Consider the following 15,469-nt stretch of genomic DNA (forward strand, 5'->3'; position numbering starts at 1 on the left):
CTGTATGAAACTGCAGGTCTGTTGAGAAGCATCTTTACTGGAGAGAGTGGAGGGCTTGGAGGGGCACGTGGGTTTCCTGCTGCTATCTTTGACCTTATTTAATTGGCCCAACATTTGCAAGTAAGTTGTCTGTGTGTGTATATATAAATGTCTGTTTCTGTCTTCTTGTTTCGTTTGACTGCATTTATTTGAAAGACACTAGGTGGCAGAATTACTGTATTTGGTTGGTTTCAAGATAAGAGTTGAAGTAATCCATCTTGTGTTTTTATATCGGTAAGGTGTGTTTAGCATGTAAATTGGTAATTCGTATTCACGTACTGCTTAAACAAAGGCTATGAATTCCACCCATACACTGAAAATGGAGACCTTTGAATTTGTCCATTTCAGGCATTACTTCTTAAACAATACCTGGTTCAGGAACTAGTCAGAATGGCACCCTTGACTTTTAGTTTCCTGCTTTTCCTTTTGTTGGGGGAGGAGGGTATTTAGTTCAAAGGTGTGTGCCTATTTCAGATTCCATCTAGGAGAAGCAGAATAGCCAAGAAAGATACCTGTCCTCCTGTTTACAACATTTGGGGTAACCAGCATCCCTCTCTTTTGGTCCAAGATAGACGGGTTTAGAAACAGATGATGGTACCAGAGGCCCAGGGGGTGGAAGCATCAGCTTTGTTTGTTGTCCATGTGGCTGGATTAGAGCTGTCTGGCTTTGTAGCCTCAACACGGCTGTCCAGCTTTGCTCACTATGATTTTCAAGGACACATCTTGTGCCCTTCCCTGCCTGCCATCCAGACCATACCCAGTCAGGGTGGCAGGAACTGCTGCCCCTTCCTCCCTGAGTCCTGGTCGTGGGTGGTGGAGAGGTACCATGACCCTCACGGAGGCCTGCTCACCCTTCCTCTGTGGCAGAGGGGATGGCTGCACGACAGCTCTTTCCCTGTCCTTTCCAAAGCGTCCATGGTTCCACTTTATGGGGCAAAGCAGGAATACTGGAAGAGAAAGTGGGTCCTTTCTATAGTAATAAAGTTGACATTGATTCAAGTTCACCCTTGGGGAAAGGATAGGGCCACTAACAATTATAATGCTGGAAGCAGTGGAATTTTCTCATGGGTATGTGGTAGGTTTAATTTTAATTATCCCAGTTAATTCTTAGAACAGCTCTGTGAAGTATTTCCCCCTTTCTGCCTGAGTTCTAAAAGATCCTCTGCCAAAACCAAGAATGAAAACCCAAGCATTCTTTCTTGCCCATCGATCTTTCTCTCATCGGGCCACTTCTTGGGTTGTTAGGGGTGAATGTAGCCGCTGGCAATTGCAGAATACCCACCATGGGCCCCAGTCACTGTGTGGTGTGGATTAGAGGTGGTTCTCTCCATGTCATAGCCGAACAAGCCCAGCCCAGAGAGGTTTCTGCCCTAGGAGCTCTTGATGGTGGAATTGGGATGCGATCCCACATCCTGCCTGTTTTGGAAGCAGCATTCTTCATTTCCAGTTCCTGCTTCTGTTGTTCCTTTTAGTATTTCTTTGTTTAACTCATGAAATCAGGACTTGGGGAGCTGCTGCGTGTAACTGTAGCTGTTTCTCTGGGTGCAGCCTGCATCCACCTTCCTGCCCCCCTCCTTTCTTGCACTGCCATCGTGGTCTCTGGGCACTTGGTCCCTTTCTCTTCCCCCGAGTCCCTTTGGCTCCCCTGTGCCACCCTTGTGATCCACAGGCTCTGCCTTCTTTCTGTCTGAGACTGCTGCTCATCACTACCTGGGACCCTAGGAAGGGAGGCTCCTCTGAGAAGCATCTTCTAATCTCAGCCACGTTCAATGCCGCCGTTGGCTTTGTTAAATAAGGGTAGCTACTGTAACAAATAAACCAACATTTCCGTGGCTTCACGCCAGAGAGGGTTGTTTCTTGGTTTTATGACAGTGTGTTGAGGGTGTTTCTGGTTCACGGATGGTTTTCCTCCATGTGGGAATTCGGCGACCCAGGCTCCTTTCCTTCTTTTGGTTCTCTTCTCTGGGCCTCCACATCCTCTGTGTCTAGTTGGGGACAAGGAGAGGGAAGGTAGAGAAGAAGGCTCTGTGGCCTTGGACAAGTGACATGCACGCCTTTGCTGGTGTACTCTGCTGGTGATGGGTCACAGCCCCACCCCGTACGAGGGGACTGGGAGACGTCGTCCTGCTGCCTCCCAGCAGCAAGCAGCACTGTGGTCTCTGATGTGTTTTCTTTGAGGATAAAAACAGGCGATTCCAGGATGAGTAAAGTCAGGGAAACCCTTGGAAGGAGGGGACCAGGCGGGTGTCACCATGGGATTAGTGGTGGCTTCAGAATGAGCCGCCAAGAGTGCAGTGCCTTCTAAAGCTTTTGCTATTCTGATATGCCCACACCATGCCCAGCAGGTGTCTGCCTAGCTCTCCGCAGAGAGAGTGATGAATCCTTCTCGTGAACCTCTGTCCCGTTCTTCCTCCCTCCACCTGGAAGGGACCCTGGGTTCCTTGTAACATCCCGGCGGAACAGGGGACCTTCTGTCCTGTCCCCAAGCTCAGCCTCATCCTCCTGCCAGCTTCCCAACCCCTCTTATGTCTGCTTCCTCACGCCACATCCTTCTGGATTCTCTGGAATTGAATTTTGCCTTTGATGCTTATTTAAAAATATCCATTGCAGGCCAGGTATGGTGGCTCACACCTGTAATCCTGTGCACTTTGGGAAGCCAAGGCAGGCAGATTGCTTGAGCCCAGGAGTTTGAGATTAGCCTGAGCAACATGGTGAAATCCTGTTTATAGAGAATACAAACAGGGCATGGTGGCGCACACCTATACTCCCAGCTAGACAGGATCGACTGAGCCCTGGAGGCCGAAGCTGCAGTGGGCTGTGATCGTGCCACTGTACTCCAGTCTGGGCAACTGAGTGAGACCCTGTCTAAAAAAAAAAAATCTATTGCGTACTTCACCACAGTGAAACGTGTGTCTTATCTTTCCTTTCCGGCCTGTAGCTGCTCTTTTGCACTTATAGCCGCACTAAGTCAACCTTAAATTAAAAGCAAACCAGCACTTCCTGTGCTCTCCTGCTTCCTTCATGAGGGCCCCTCCCTCTGTGTACACTCCATTCTCATTGCCCCTGGTGGTTTGTTTCCCTCTTGGTTCTCAAGCCGTGGCAGCCTGCCTCTTATCATCTTTACTGAAAAGTCCTTTGCAGAGGCTGCCTGTGTTCTTTCTTTCTCGGTCCCTCTCATCCTGGGCCCCCCAGCTTGATTCTGTGGGGCTGCCCTCTCCTCACTCAGTAGCTTGCAGGGTCTTCTCTGTCTAGCCACTTAATTGGTTGTGTTCCCCGAGTTGCTGTCCGTGGTCTCTCGTCACTGTTTTCTCTGTGTCTCTGCCTCTCTCCTCGGCCTTAGTAGGTCTCTCCCCTTTGTGACCCTGGCTGTTGCTCTCGTGGACAACTTTCTCTTGCTGGTCTGCGTAGTCCTGGCATCCAGCTTCTCAACATGGGACTTGTCCTGCCAGTACCTCAGACTTACGCTGAAAATTGAACTAGCACCACTGTCACTCTCCAGGACCTCTTCTTGTTAATTAGGTTATTAGGGATGTTCAAAATCCCAGCATCATTGTCCATTCCTCCTCCCACCAGCCCAGGGACCCTGACCTTACCTCCTCCTCTCCATCTACCGGGAGGTGGCTCTCAGAGTCCGTCTCATCTTACACCCAAACTTCCCTACAGACTCCCCGCTGCCGCCCCAGGGGCTGAGCACTTCCTCCGTGCCTCGTGCAGCGCTGAGCCCTTTACCTGGGTTCTCCTGTTTGCTCCTTATTGCAACCCTGCGGACAGATACTGCTCTTAATTCCATCTTAAACCTGAGGAAGCTGAGGCCCCAGGTAAGGTGCGTCCAAGGTCACTCAGGTAGTAAACTGTAGAGCCACGATCCGAACCAGGCAGTCTGATTCGGAGCCTGTGTTGACACTCAGCCACCTAGAACACAGCTCAGATTGTGGGTTTCTATTACGTGTTCAAAACCGCCACATCCCGGGTCTGTCCCTGCACGTGCCCTGTGGCCTGGCTGCATCTTCTTGAAGGCAGCGCATGCGTCTTCACTCAAGGGGCCCGTGCAGGAAAGAGGGCCCCACAGAAGGACGAGGCCAGTGCAGAATGGGCTGGAGGGGACGATGCTGACTGTGAAGCAAGTGTAGAGAAATCCCAGGAAACCTGGAGGAACCAGAGACAGGGCATTAGAACTCATCGTTGTGACCTGGTCTGTATTCTCTGAGTGTGCTGCTGCTTTTAGCTCACTTCCTTAGTCTCAGGTTGTAGTTTAAGGCATTGTGGAGCCCTAAAAAGCCTCTACTCTGTTTTTGCCTGTTTCGGGACCCTTTCACTTCAGGGATGTGTTGAATTTTTTGGTTTTTGTTTTTTTAAATTTTTTGAGATAGAGTCTTGCTCCATTGCCTAGGCTGGAGTACAATGGCACAATCTTGGCCCACTGCAGCCCCTGCCTCCTGGGTTCAAGCGATTCTTGTGCCTCTGCCTCCCAAGTACCTGGGATTACAGGCACCCGCCACCACGCCTGACCAATTTTTATATTTTTAGTGGAGACAGGGTTTTGCCATGTTGGCCAAGCTGGTCTCGAACTCCTGACCTCAAGTGATCCACCCACCTCGGCCTCCCAAAGTGCTGGGATTATAGGCATGAGCCACCATGCCCGGCCTGAAATTTAATCAGAAATAAAATTTTGACCCCAACAATGATGCTAGGAGGCCCAGATCTGGGGGAGAGGGCGACCTTGACCAGATGGGCCTTTCTCTGTTTCCCAAGTCTTGCTGCCTCTGCCTGCTGTGCTTTGCAGCCTGTGCATGTCTCTGTGCCTCTGATCTTGTTTATCCAAAGGAGAGGATAGAATCAAGTCATGATTCCTGGAGCCCTGAGAAGGATGCTGTGGAGAAACTTGCAGGTAGAATCTAACTGAGTGTGTGGCTGAGGTGCCAGCATTGTGTGTGGGGAGGCTGACTGCTTGGCCTGCCCAGGCCCAGGATGCTCCATGGCCGGGCACAGAGGCAACTTGGCTGTCAGGTGTCAGGAGCCTGCAGAGAGGACACAGCCTGGACCGCAGGGGGCTGCCCATGTTCTTCCAGCACCTGTCCTGCTTGCTCACCTGGCCTCTTACAGCATTTCTGTCCCTCAGTTCTTAGCAAGCCCAGGAGCTGTTCAGGTTGGCAGGTGCCGAGTGCTGTTCCTGCCTGTGTAGCTGTGGCTCAGTCCTGTGGGGGGCCCCGCTGTGGCCTGAGTGCAGTGATTCGAGGTGCTGAGTGTTCCCTGACTCGTTCTGCAGGAGCTGTGTTCAGACTTTCACAGCTCTTGGCTTGAAGCTTCTGGAGGGCTTGGCATTGCCAATCAGTGCAGGGGTGGACAGTGGGAGAGGAGGAATGCTAGCTTTCTTGACCAATCCATTAAATAAATGGGATATTGGCCAGGCACGTGGCTCACGCCTGAATCCCAGCACTTTGGGAGACTGAGGCGGGTGGATCACGAAGTCAGGAGTTCGAGACCAGCCTGGCCAACATGGGGAAACCCCCTCTATTCTAAAAATACAAAAATTAGCTGGGCGTGGTGGCAGACACCTGTAATCCTAGCTACTCGGGAGACTGAGGCAGGAGAATAGGTTGAAATCAGAAGGCGGAGGTTGCAGTGAGCCAAGATCATGCCACTGTACTCCCACCTGGGCAACAAGAGTGAAACTCCATCTCAAAAAAAAAAAAAAAAGCAGAATGTCTGTTTCTGCTTAGAAAAATCAGAATTTTCTAAATGCCAGGTGCTTTGAATATGTAAGTATGGGAAACAACTCAGCCTGTTTCATTTTTATGTAAAATCTCCACGTAGCCATGTGGCACTGGACTGAGATGAAAGCAAAGACATTTCTCCTTCTTAACTTTGTTTCTAGGAATGTTCCGGAGAATCACAGCAGCTGCCACTAGACTGTTCCGCAGTGATGGCTGTGGCGGCAGTTTCTACACCCTGGACAGCTTGAATTTGCGGGCTCGTTCCATGATCACCACCCACCCGGCCCTGGTGCTGCTCTGGTGTCAGATCCTGCTGCTTGTCAACCACACCGACTACCGCTGGTGGGCAGAAGTGCAGCAGACCCCAAAGTAGGTTCATAATGCCCACAGCCCAGGGCGCTGGCCCAGCACTCTGTCCTGAGACTCCCAGTAACCTGAGATTGGGCCACCGTTACAGCATTTTCATTTTCCATTTTTTGTGAGGGCTTGTAAAATTTCTGCTGCATATTAATATTCCTTTCATGGACAGCATATTGTAGAGACAAACATGCGGTCCAGCCAAAGGCATTCAGAATAGCAATTGCTTTCCAAATGTGATTTTCTTTGGCAAGTTCTTTGACACCATTCCATCTTGTGGGATATGCTTGTCATGCTGTGTGGCTCCTACTAAGTTCTAGTCCTTCAATTGGTTCCATAGCCAGACATGTTGCAATGTCTTAACTTCATTATAAATTAAATGTGGTTCTGGTTATTCTTAGATAATGGAGTAACGATTTAGCAAATTTCAAAACCTCTTGGAAATATTATTTGACCATTCAAAAAGACTTACTAAGTCTCTCATTATGGGTGGCCCTCTTTTTGTAAAAGGTTTTCAGGCTTAAGCTCCATTTCTAGGTGCTCCAACACTCCGTTATTTGTATACATGTGGAAATAAAAGCTGTGACATCCCCGCCCTAGCTGAATCCTCAGCACAGTGTTTCTGGAAGGCTCAAGATCCCACACTGGGGAAAAGAAGTTCCAGAGAGAAAAGAGGGCAGGTGCTGCCGTGCCTCTCTGCTCAGTATGGATACTGGGCCATATGCGGCCAGGGCTCGCAGTAGGGCCAGTTCGTGGCACTCAGCTGGAAAGTCCACTGTTGGCGGGCATTCGTAACCATCCACTCTGTGCCGTATGTAGTGGGGTGTGGCATCCAAGTATTTGAAATACTTGGAGGATGTCTTAGGCCTGTTATGATGACTGAGCACTGTGGGAGCAGGAGATAGAAAGTCAGTGTCTCCTAGTTCTGTGCTGCTTTAACATGCAGAGAAATCAGCCGTGGATGCAGCAGATCACTCCTTTTCTGACAGGTCTGCTCACTCTGATGTTATATCAGAAAGCTCTGAATCTGGGAATTGTGTTCCCTGAATTGGAATAACAGAAATGCTTAGATGATCAGTGTTTAAAAGAAATAAACCAAAGGTAAATTTAGTTTGGAATTCAGCAAGCATCTTCATTCAGCCCTCTGAGGGCAAACTACAGCTTTTCATAAATGTAGGTAAATTCTCTGTTTCTTGACCCCCTCTGACCCAGTTTTCCTTTATAACCTTCTGTATTGTTCCATTATCCTGAAATAACATTAATAGATTAGGCTGGGTGTGGTGGCTCATGCCTATAATCCCAGCACCTTGGGAGGCCAAGGCGGGAGGATCACCTGAGGCCAGGACTTCGAGACCAGCCCAGCCTGGCCAACATGGTGAAACCCTGTCTCTACTGAAAATAACAAAAATTAGCCAAGCGTGGTGACAGGTGCCTGTAGTCCCAGCTACTCAGAAGGCTGAGGCAGGAGAACCGCTTGAACCCAGGAGGCAAAGGTTGCAGTGAGCTGAGATCGCGCCACTGCACTCTAGGCTGGGTGACAGAGTGAGACTCCATCTCAAAAAAATAAAAAAAATTAATGGATCAATGGATTTTTAACCTAATAGTTAAATTCAAAAAATATCATTCTTTAATGGTAATGTAAAGGTAAAATTAAGAGAAGATAATATGTAACAAGCATTTTAGTATGTGAGTGTCTAAGGTCTCCCTGTGGTGGAAGGAAAAAATAAATCCCCGTAAGTGTCCACGATGCCCATAGAGAGCAGAGCTGTTCCAGTTTAAACCGCTGCTCTTAGGACTGTGTTTTTCCAGCTATGGGTGGTGGGGGATGAGTATCTTTTTATTTCCATGAGATGAGAAAAATGAATTACTAGAAGGATGAAACACAAAACACAGCTGCTCTTTTTTTATCCGGACTCAGCAGCTATAAAATTGCTCTATCCAGTTGCAGAAGTTCCTGCTGCTTACCCTTGACGCCTCCTCGGTTAGTGTGCATCTCCTTTCAGGCTGACTCCCAGATGGGAGCTGGCTCCAGGCGACACTGGGTGCTCTGCTCCAGGAGGTCCTTGTGTGGGCCCTGCCCCGGCCTAGCCCCTCTCTTATGGACTCTGTCACCGTGGGTTTGATTCACTCAATCTGTCTTACCTTTTGGTGAGCTGTTAGAGTCCTGCCTATACTTCAGCACTTGTGGGTGTGTTGTGGTACACATGACATGTTGGTCACTTCCCAGCTCATCTTGTTCTGAGTCACCCTGGATTTGGTACGTTCATTCGCCACTAGTAGCTGGCGGTATATGGCCTGCGATTTGGGGGACTTGTGCTGCTACAAATTGGGGCTGAATTTGAGTTGACACTGGCCCTTCTTTATGTCTACTGCTAATATTTGAATTGCAAATGCTGCCTCTTCTCTTTCAGAGGCTCATTACCCTATAGCTGTATTATTGCAAAGTACATAATTACAGCTTGAGTGTAAGTCACGCTGGGCTGGCAGGACAGCCGACTGAGAAAGGGCAAGTTTCCTGTTAGTTTTCACATTGACACATAATTTACAATACAGTAGAATGTACTTTTGTATCAACTGTAGTCAGTAACAGCCCCCTCCCCCAACCACATAAGATATAGAGCAGTGCTGTCGCTTCAGATAGTTCCCTCTTCCTCTGCCATGTTCCGCCCTCCCCAGGTCTAACCACCAATCCGTGCTCTATTCAGCCCATTGCAGAGGGTCATAGAAATAGAATCTACAGGCTGGGTGTGGTGGCTCATGCCTGTAATCCCAGTGCTTTGAGAGGCTGAAGTGGAAGGATCACTTGAGGCTAGGAGTTCGAGACTAGCCTGGGCTACCTAGCAAGACCCCATCTCCAGAAAAAAAAAGTTCGAAAATTACAAGCATGTCCCTGTAGTTCCAGCTGCTTGGGAAACTGAGGCGGGAGGATCTCTTGTTGAGGTTACAGTGAGCTATGATCGTGCCACTGTGCTCCAGCCTGGGTGACACAGCAAGACCTTGTCTTTGGGAAAAAAATTAAGAAAGAGATGGAACCACACAGTGTGCAGCCTTTTGAGTCTGGCCCCTTGCAGTGAGTGGTGTCTACCGTCATGCGTTGCACACGTGTTGGTGGCTGGCTTCTTGTGACTGCTGAGCATTATATGGCTGGGCTCTAGTTTGCTTTCACTTCACCAGTTGGGAAACAGAGAAAAGGCAGTTTTTAAAAAGTTTAAATCTGTAGAATTTTGGTTTTTACCAGTTCTCTTCTAAATCCTGAGGGATTACAGGAAAAGTTGTTGTATTTCAGAATATTCTTAGCTTGATGTGACCTCTCTCCCCGTTAAGGCCCTTTGCTGCAATGGGAAGGACGTCGTCCTCGGTCAGACCCTGAAGGTCAGAGGGGCACTTTGGGAGTGTGTCAACATTTTAACTGTATGGACTAGAGCCAAGAGTCTCAAGGTTTATAATTCCCACCTATTCAAAAAGAAAAAAAAATAATAATAAAGTGAGAAGAAGTCAGTGTAAAGTGAGATAACCTGTGTTAGTGGGGAAGAAGTGTTTTTAAACAGAATTTCCATAATGTATACCCTGGATGTGTTTAGAGTGGTGATGTTTCATTGGGAAACGAACAGTAAAACATGAAAGCAGGGAGATTTTCTTTCTGGCAGTTGGCAACTTTCATGGCAGATGGGGAATTTGAAAAGCAATTGCTCAATTATCAAACATAGCCAGTGTGAGTTCTGAAATAAAGGTGCTGATTGAATGTGCAGCTTTATGGTGGATTTTGTCATTCAGGCAAGCATTTTAATTTTCTGCCTGTTAAATTCTGTTTTCTTCAGTTTTTCATATGTGGTTTATTGTAGCTTGGGAATAGATAACTGAGAGTATATATTACACATACAACATTCTGATATGGCAATATTTAAACCAACTTGTCTGTTTTAGAACTAGAATTAAACATAATCATCTTCAGTATTTTGCAAATAAGCTCACTGCCATCCAGAAACATTGTCAATGCATCTGTTGCTCCTTCTAGAAGACACAGTCTGTCCAGCACAAAGTTACTTAGTCCCCAGATGTCTGGAGAAGAGGAGGATTCTGACTTGGCAGCCAAACTTGGAATGTGCAATAGAGAAATAGTACGAAGAGGGGCTCTCATTCTCTTCTGTGATTATGTCGTAAGTTTGAAATGCCTGTAAACGGGGTTGAGGGAGGTGGGGACCGGGAGAACATCCTGAGTAGATGACACTTGCCTGGACCCTCTGGAACCCAGACTGCCCAGTGTCCTGCCAGGTCCATCAAAACTAAATCTGGAATGAATGTTTACTTCTGCTCTGACATATAATTGGAGACCGGGCCTGGCCTTCCAGTCACTGGATTCTAAGCTGGACTGTGAGAGTTGATGCAGCTGACTCATTTATCAAATGCCCAGCTATTGGCTTCACGCCAACACGATGCTGGGCATATTTGTTAATTCGAGGGAAGCAATGGAGTAATAATAACTAATGATTTGAAAAACAAGATAAGTGCATTGACTGTAGTGGGGTTCTGATTTTAAATTTTTAAAAAAATTAGGCCGGGCGCGGTGGCTCAAGCTTGTAATCCCAGCACTTTGGGAGGCCGAGACGGGCGGATCATGAGGTCAGGAGATCGAGACCATCCTGGCTAACACAGTGAAACCCCGTCTCTACTAAAAAATACAAAAAAAAAACTAGCCAGGCGAGGTGGTGGGCACCTGTAGTCCCAGCTGCTCGGGAGGCTGAGGCAGGAGAATGGCGCAAACCCGGGAGGCGGAGCTTGCAGTGAGCTGAGATCCGACCACTGCACTCCAGTCCGGTGACAGCGCGAGACTCCGTAAAAAAAAAAAAAAAAAAATTAATACCAGGAGCAGTGGCTTACGCCTAAATTCCAGCAACTCGAGAGGCTGAGGTGGAAAGATCACTTGAGCCCAGGAGTTTGAGATAAGCCTGGGCTACGGTGTAAGACCCCCATCTCTAAAAAAATAAAAAATGAAAAATTATCCAAGTGTGGTGGCTCGTGCCTGCAATCACAGCTTCTTGAGAAGCTGAGGCCGGAGGATGGCTAGAGCGTGGGAGTTCAAGACCAACTTGGCAACACAAAGAAACCCTGCCCCTACCGAAAGAAAGAAAAATTAGCCTGGCATGGTGGTGCGTGCCTGTGGTCCCAACTACCTGAGAGACTGAGAAGGGAGGATTGCTTGAGCCCAGAAGTTTGAGGCTGCGGTGAGCCGTGACTGTGTCACTGCACTTTAGCCTGGGTGACAAGGCGAGACCCCTGCTCTAAAAAAAAATTTTTTTAAGTTAATTTGTAGAAAAGGTGTTAGATGTTCATTGCCATGTTTTATGAGGGATTCCTGTTTAAATGCCATTCTCTTAAAAAAAAAAATAACTTGTAGGAGTTTTTAACCGTAAAATTAGCATCACATGTTTACCATGGAGAATTTACAAAAAACAAACAGAGGAAAATAAAACCTCTGTAATCATACTACTCAGAGATAACTTGCTGTTAGATTTCGGTGTAGATCTAATACTTTTTCTGTATTTATATTAAAAATACTTAAAACATATACATTTCTTTGTTACAAACATGGTATCTTATAAATAGTGCTGTCACATAGCAAAACAGTGTTAAATATTCTGAATCAGAAAAGGAAGCCGACTCTCCAACTGAAAGAGGTGTTATCCTAGAGACTTTTTCTGGTGATGGCAATTTGTTAATATTCACTTTTTGCTTTACATTCTGTATTGAAATAGTTTTTCTGTTTTCTACTTTTAAGGATAATATAATTGTATCATGCTGTTTTTCACAGAAATGTAAGAAAAAAAGATATTAATTTTGTAAGTTAATAGAGGTTGAGCATCCCAAATCCAAAAATCTGAAATCCCAGATGCTCCAAATTCTGAAGCTTTTTGAGTGCTGACATTATGTTCAAAGGAAATGTTCACTGGAAGATTTCAGATTTTTGGATTTAGGGAGCTCAACAAATAAGTATAATGCACATATTCCAAAACCTGAAAAAAATCCTACATTCAGAATACTTCTGATCCCAAACATTTCAGATAAGGGTTATTCAACCTGTACTGTCAGATGATCCCAAATGAAAAATATTAATCGTTAACCAAATGTCAAGGAATTGATCACATTTTACAGTTTCTGCCTAGGATTATGAATCAAGATGAAAAGGCTCTGCGTGTTTAAAAATATATATTTTTTTATTTTCTTATAAATCTTAAATGTATCGACACTTAAGATTTATTTGATATGTGGGATCCATTCATATTTTGGATTAAACAATTCTGTCAAGACCGTGGCAGTGATAGAGGATTTTTTTTTTTCCCACTGAACTATCACAAAATTGGAAAAAGAGTAATTGGAGAACCCCACTGGCTTGGCCAGCTCGAAGCCCGGGAGGGGGCAGGCAGTGCTGTGGATGGGAGCGTCGCAGCACCACACTGCCCCTCCTGCCCACGGATCTCTGAGGCCTGCCTTTGTCCTTTGACCCTTGGCCATTTGTTAGTGTCTCTGAGAGCTGGACTGCTGTACCCTACTTCCCCAGGGGGGCCTGACTTCACACAGCCTCTGCTGCAGTGCATGGTTGGAGGTGACGGCCTTGGTAAATCCAGTTTCCTGCCTCCTCAATTATTTGTGCTCATACACTGTATATTTTTTAGTGAGGTTTATATTTGAGATGTGTTTTCTCCTCCTTACCCTTTCTGGCCTTTCTTTGGATTAATACCTGGTCTCTTCTTGTGTACTTGAAAGTGAATCTCTCATCATATTTTTCCTTAGTGTCAGAACCTCCATGACTCCGAGCACTTAACGTGGCTCATTGTAAATCACATTCAAGATCTGATCAGCCTTTCCCACGAGCCTCCAGTACAGGACTTCATCAGTGCTGTTCATCGGAACTCCGCTGCCAGCGGCCTCTTCATCCAGGCAATTCAGTCTCGTTGTGAAAACCTTTCAACTGTACGTCTTCATCCTGCCAACAATTGCCAGTTGCAGTTTTCTCTGCCTTAAAAATGGAGTATTGAAATTTTTTACTTTAATTTCTGATAGGCAAAATAGTCATCTTTTGTTCTTTTCCTTCTCGCTGTTAGCCGACCACTCTGAAGAAAACTCTTCAGTGCTTGGAGGGGATCCATCTCAGCCAGTCGGGAGCTGTGCTCACGTTGTATGTGGACAGGCTGCTGTGCACCCCTTTCCGTGTGCTGGCTCGCATGGTCGACATCCTTGCTTGTCGCCGGGTAGAAATGCTTCTGGCTGCAAATTTACAGGTATTGGGAAAAGAAACCCTGATATTGATTTATATTGAAAATTTAGCAGGCCAAGCAAAACAGGTGGCTGCCTTTTTCCTCCATAGGTGTGGTCTTGACACGGTCACCGATAGAAACATGGAAATATCTGCAAACTTGCCATTCCTCGTGTGTCTGATCTGTTTCTTGAATGTTTTTCTAGTCTGTCCTTACTAGGATGAACTGTACACATCAGTTTATCCTTTTTAAATGAGCATGAGGTTATTTTGGGTTGTTCAGTGTCACAAACACACTAATGTGTTTTTGTCTATTAGAGCAGCATGGCCCAGTTGCCAATGGAAGAACTCAACAGAATCCAGGAATACCTTCAGAGCAGCGGGCTCGCTCAGAGGTAATGCTGGAAACACAGGTCATCCTTGTGTTAGGATAACCCAGGATATAAAAGATACAGATTTGTGCGGGAATAAATTCACAGGACAAGAAATTGATGTGCGTTATAGGTGGGTTTACTGCAGAAGTGCCATAATAGAAAGCTTCCTACTTTTAAAACAACCAGATCTCACTTTATATGGAGTAAAGGACAACCAGCAGGATCACGTCTATGACATGAGTGGAGGCAGTTTGCACTCCTGTTGGCTGTTTGAGAGGTAGTATTTAGAATGCCTGTATTCACTGTCCTGTGATGAGTGGGAAAATAGGTTATCAGCTTTATCTTAGCAAAATCAAAGCATATCATCTAATTGCTAAACAAGAGTTGGCAAATCTGAAAGACATTACTGAATCCTTGGCATGCAGGACTTACATCTGCATCCCGTTGCCATTTTTTCTCTTCAAAGCATTTAATCACTTAGTTGTGTTTGCAAAGTCTTTTAGAAGCCTTTATCAGAAATCCTTACATCTCCTATGTGAGTGTATTTCCATGACTGCAAAATAAGTTAAACTTTTACCTTTTTTCTTCCCTTGGTGGGGGCGGAAATTGTGTGTGTGAAAGGGAAAGAGAGACAGCAGAGAAGGAGAATATAATTATCATGCTGTGTCCTTTGAGCTGAAATTGCAAAAAAGAAAACACACACACAAAAATTATTATGCTTTGATTTCAGTCTTAAGAGTACCTTGTTGATGGTGTTTTTAAATGGGATTGGGCACAATTAGGTGGACAGTTTGGGACGATTTTTCGGTCTGTAGGGCCAAGCTGTTTTGTAATTTGCATTATAAAGTTGTCACTCTCATAGCAGATGGTGGCAGATAAACTATTATTACTTTTTGACCCTAGACTTAGTCTTCAGTCCAGATGAGGGAGATTAAAAGGTTATAAATATCTTGTGCCAGATGAGGTGATTTTATTTTGAAATGACCATAAATTCCTATCAGTTGTCTTACTGGGATATTTGATAGTGGAGTTTGTGCATTTGAGTCTTAGATGATCTGTTTTACGTTTATTAAGAAAGCCTTTATTAGCTTTTATACCATGTATGGACTGTTGCAATGTTTGAGTATAAATGAAATTTCTGGACAATATTAATGGAGTACAAACTGTGATACCTTAGAAGTAAACTAGGGCTTGCGTTTATATCATGACCTTTTTGAGTGTTGATGAGAAAATAGCTGTGAAGAAAAAGTTTTAAACAAGTTTCATTTTCCTTTAAGAAGCCACTAATAGTGCATCCTTAGGGTGTATATTTCTAGAATCCTAGTGTGCAGAGTTTAGACTAAGACTAAAAAAAAATTGCACTGTAATTTCATTTTTGTTTGTATTTTAGACACCAGAGGCTCTATTCCCTGCTGGACAGGTTTCGTCTCTCCACCATGCAAGACTCACTTAGTCCCTCTCCCCCAGTCTCTTCCCACCCGCTGGACGGGGATGGGCACGTGTCACTGGAAACAGTGAGTCCGGACAAAGTAAGTGTCCAGCGTGTCTGCATGCGAGGCACAGGGCAGAGTGCCTCTGTCACCTGTGGCAGATACAGAGAGTGCAGAGGAGGTGCGGTGGACCCAAGGAGTGCTGGCGCTCTGCTCGGCTCAATGAAGCCGTGGTTAGAGACCTGGGGGGACCATCAATGTCCGAGGGAGCAAAGCAGTGCTGATGTGGGACCCTTTCGGTAG

The 15,469-nt window shown here is 46.0% G+C and overlaps 1 protein-coding gene across 1 annotated transcript in view; it reads left to right on the forward strand.

Annotated features, from left to right (window-relative positions):
- The window catches only part of HTT (huntingtin), a 165,105-nt gene that overhangs the window by 114,024 nt on the left and 35,612 nt on the right, over positions 1-15,469 (forward strand). Inside the window, exons 41-46 of the mRNA XM_025385370.1 lie at positions 5,915-6,122; positions 10,126-10,267; positions 12,900-13,079; positions 13,211-13,387; positions 13,681-13,757; positions 15,127-15,265. Of these exons, the coding sequence (XP_025241155.1) occupies positions 5,915-6,122; positions 10,126-10,267; positions 12,900-13,079; positions 13,211-13,387; positions 13,681-13,757; positions 15,127-15,265 (923 nt within the window). The remainder of the gene's footprint in view (positions 1-5,914; positions 6,123-10,125; positions 10,268-12,899; positions 13,080-13,210; positions 13,388-13,680; positions 13,758-15,126; positions 15,266-15,469) is intronic.

Source organism: Theropithecus gelada, chromosome 5 (genome assembly GCF_003255815.1).
Source record: "Theropithecus gelada isolate Dixy chromosome 5, Tgel_1.0, whole genome shotgun sequence".
In the NCBI taxonomy this organism is placed as follows: Eukaryota; Metazoa; Chordata; class Mammalia; order Primates; family Cercopithecidae; genus Theropithecus; species Theropithecus gelada.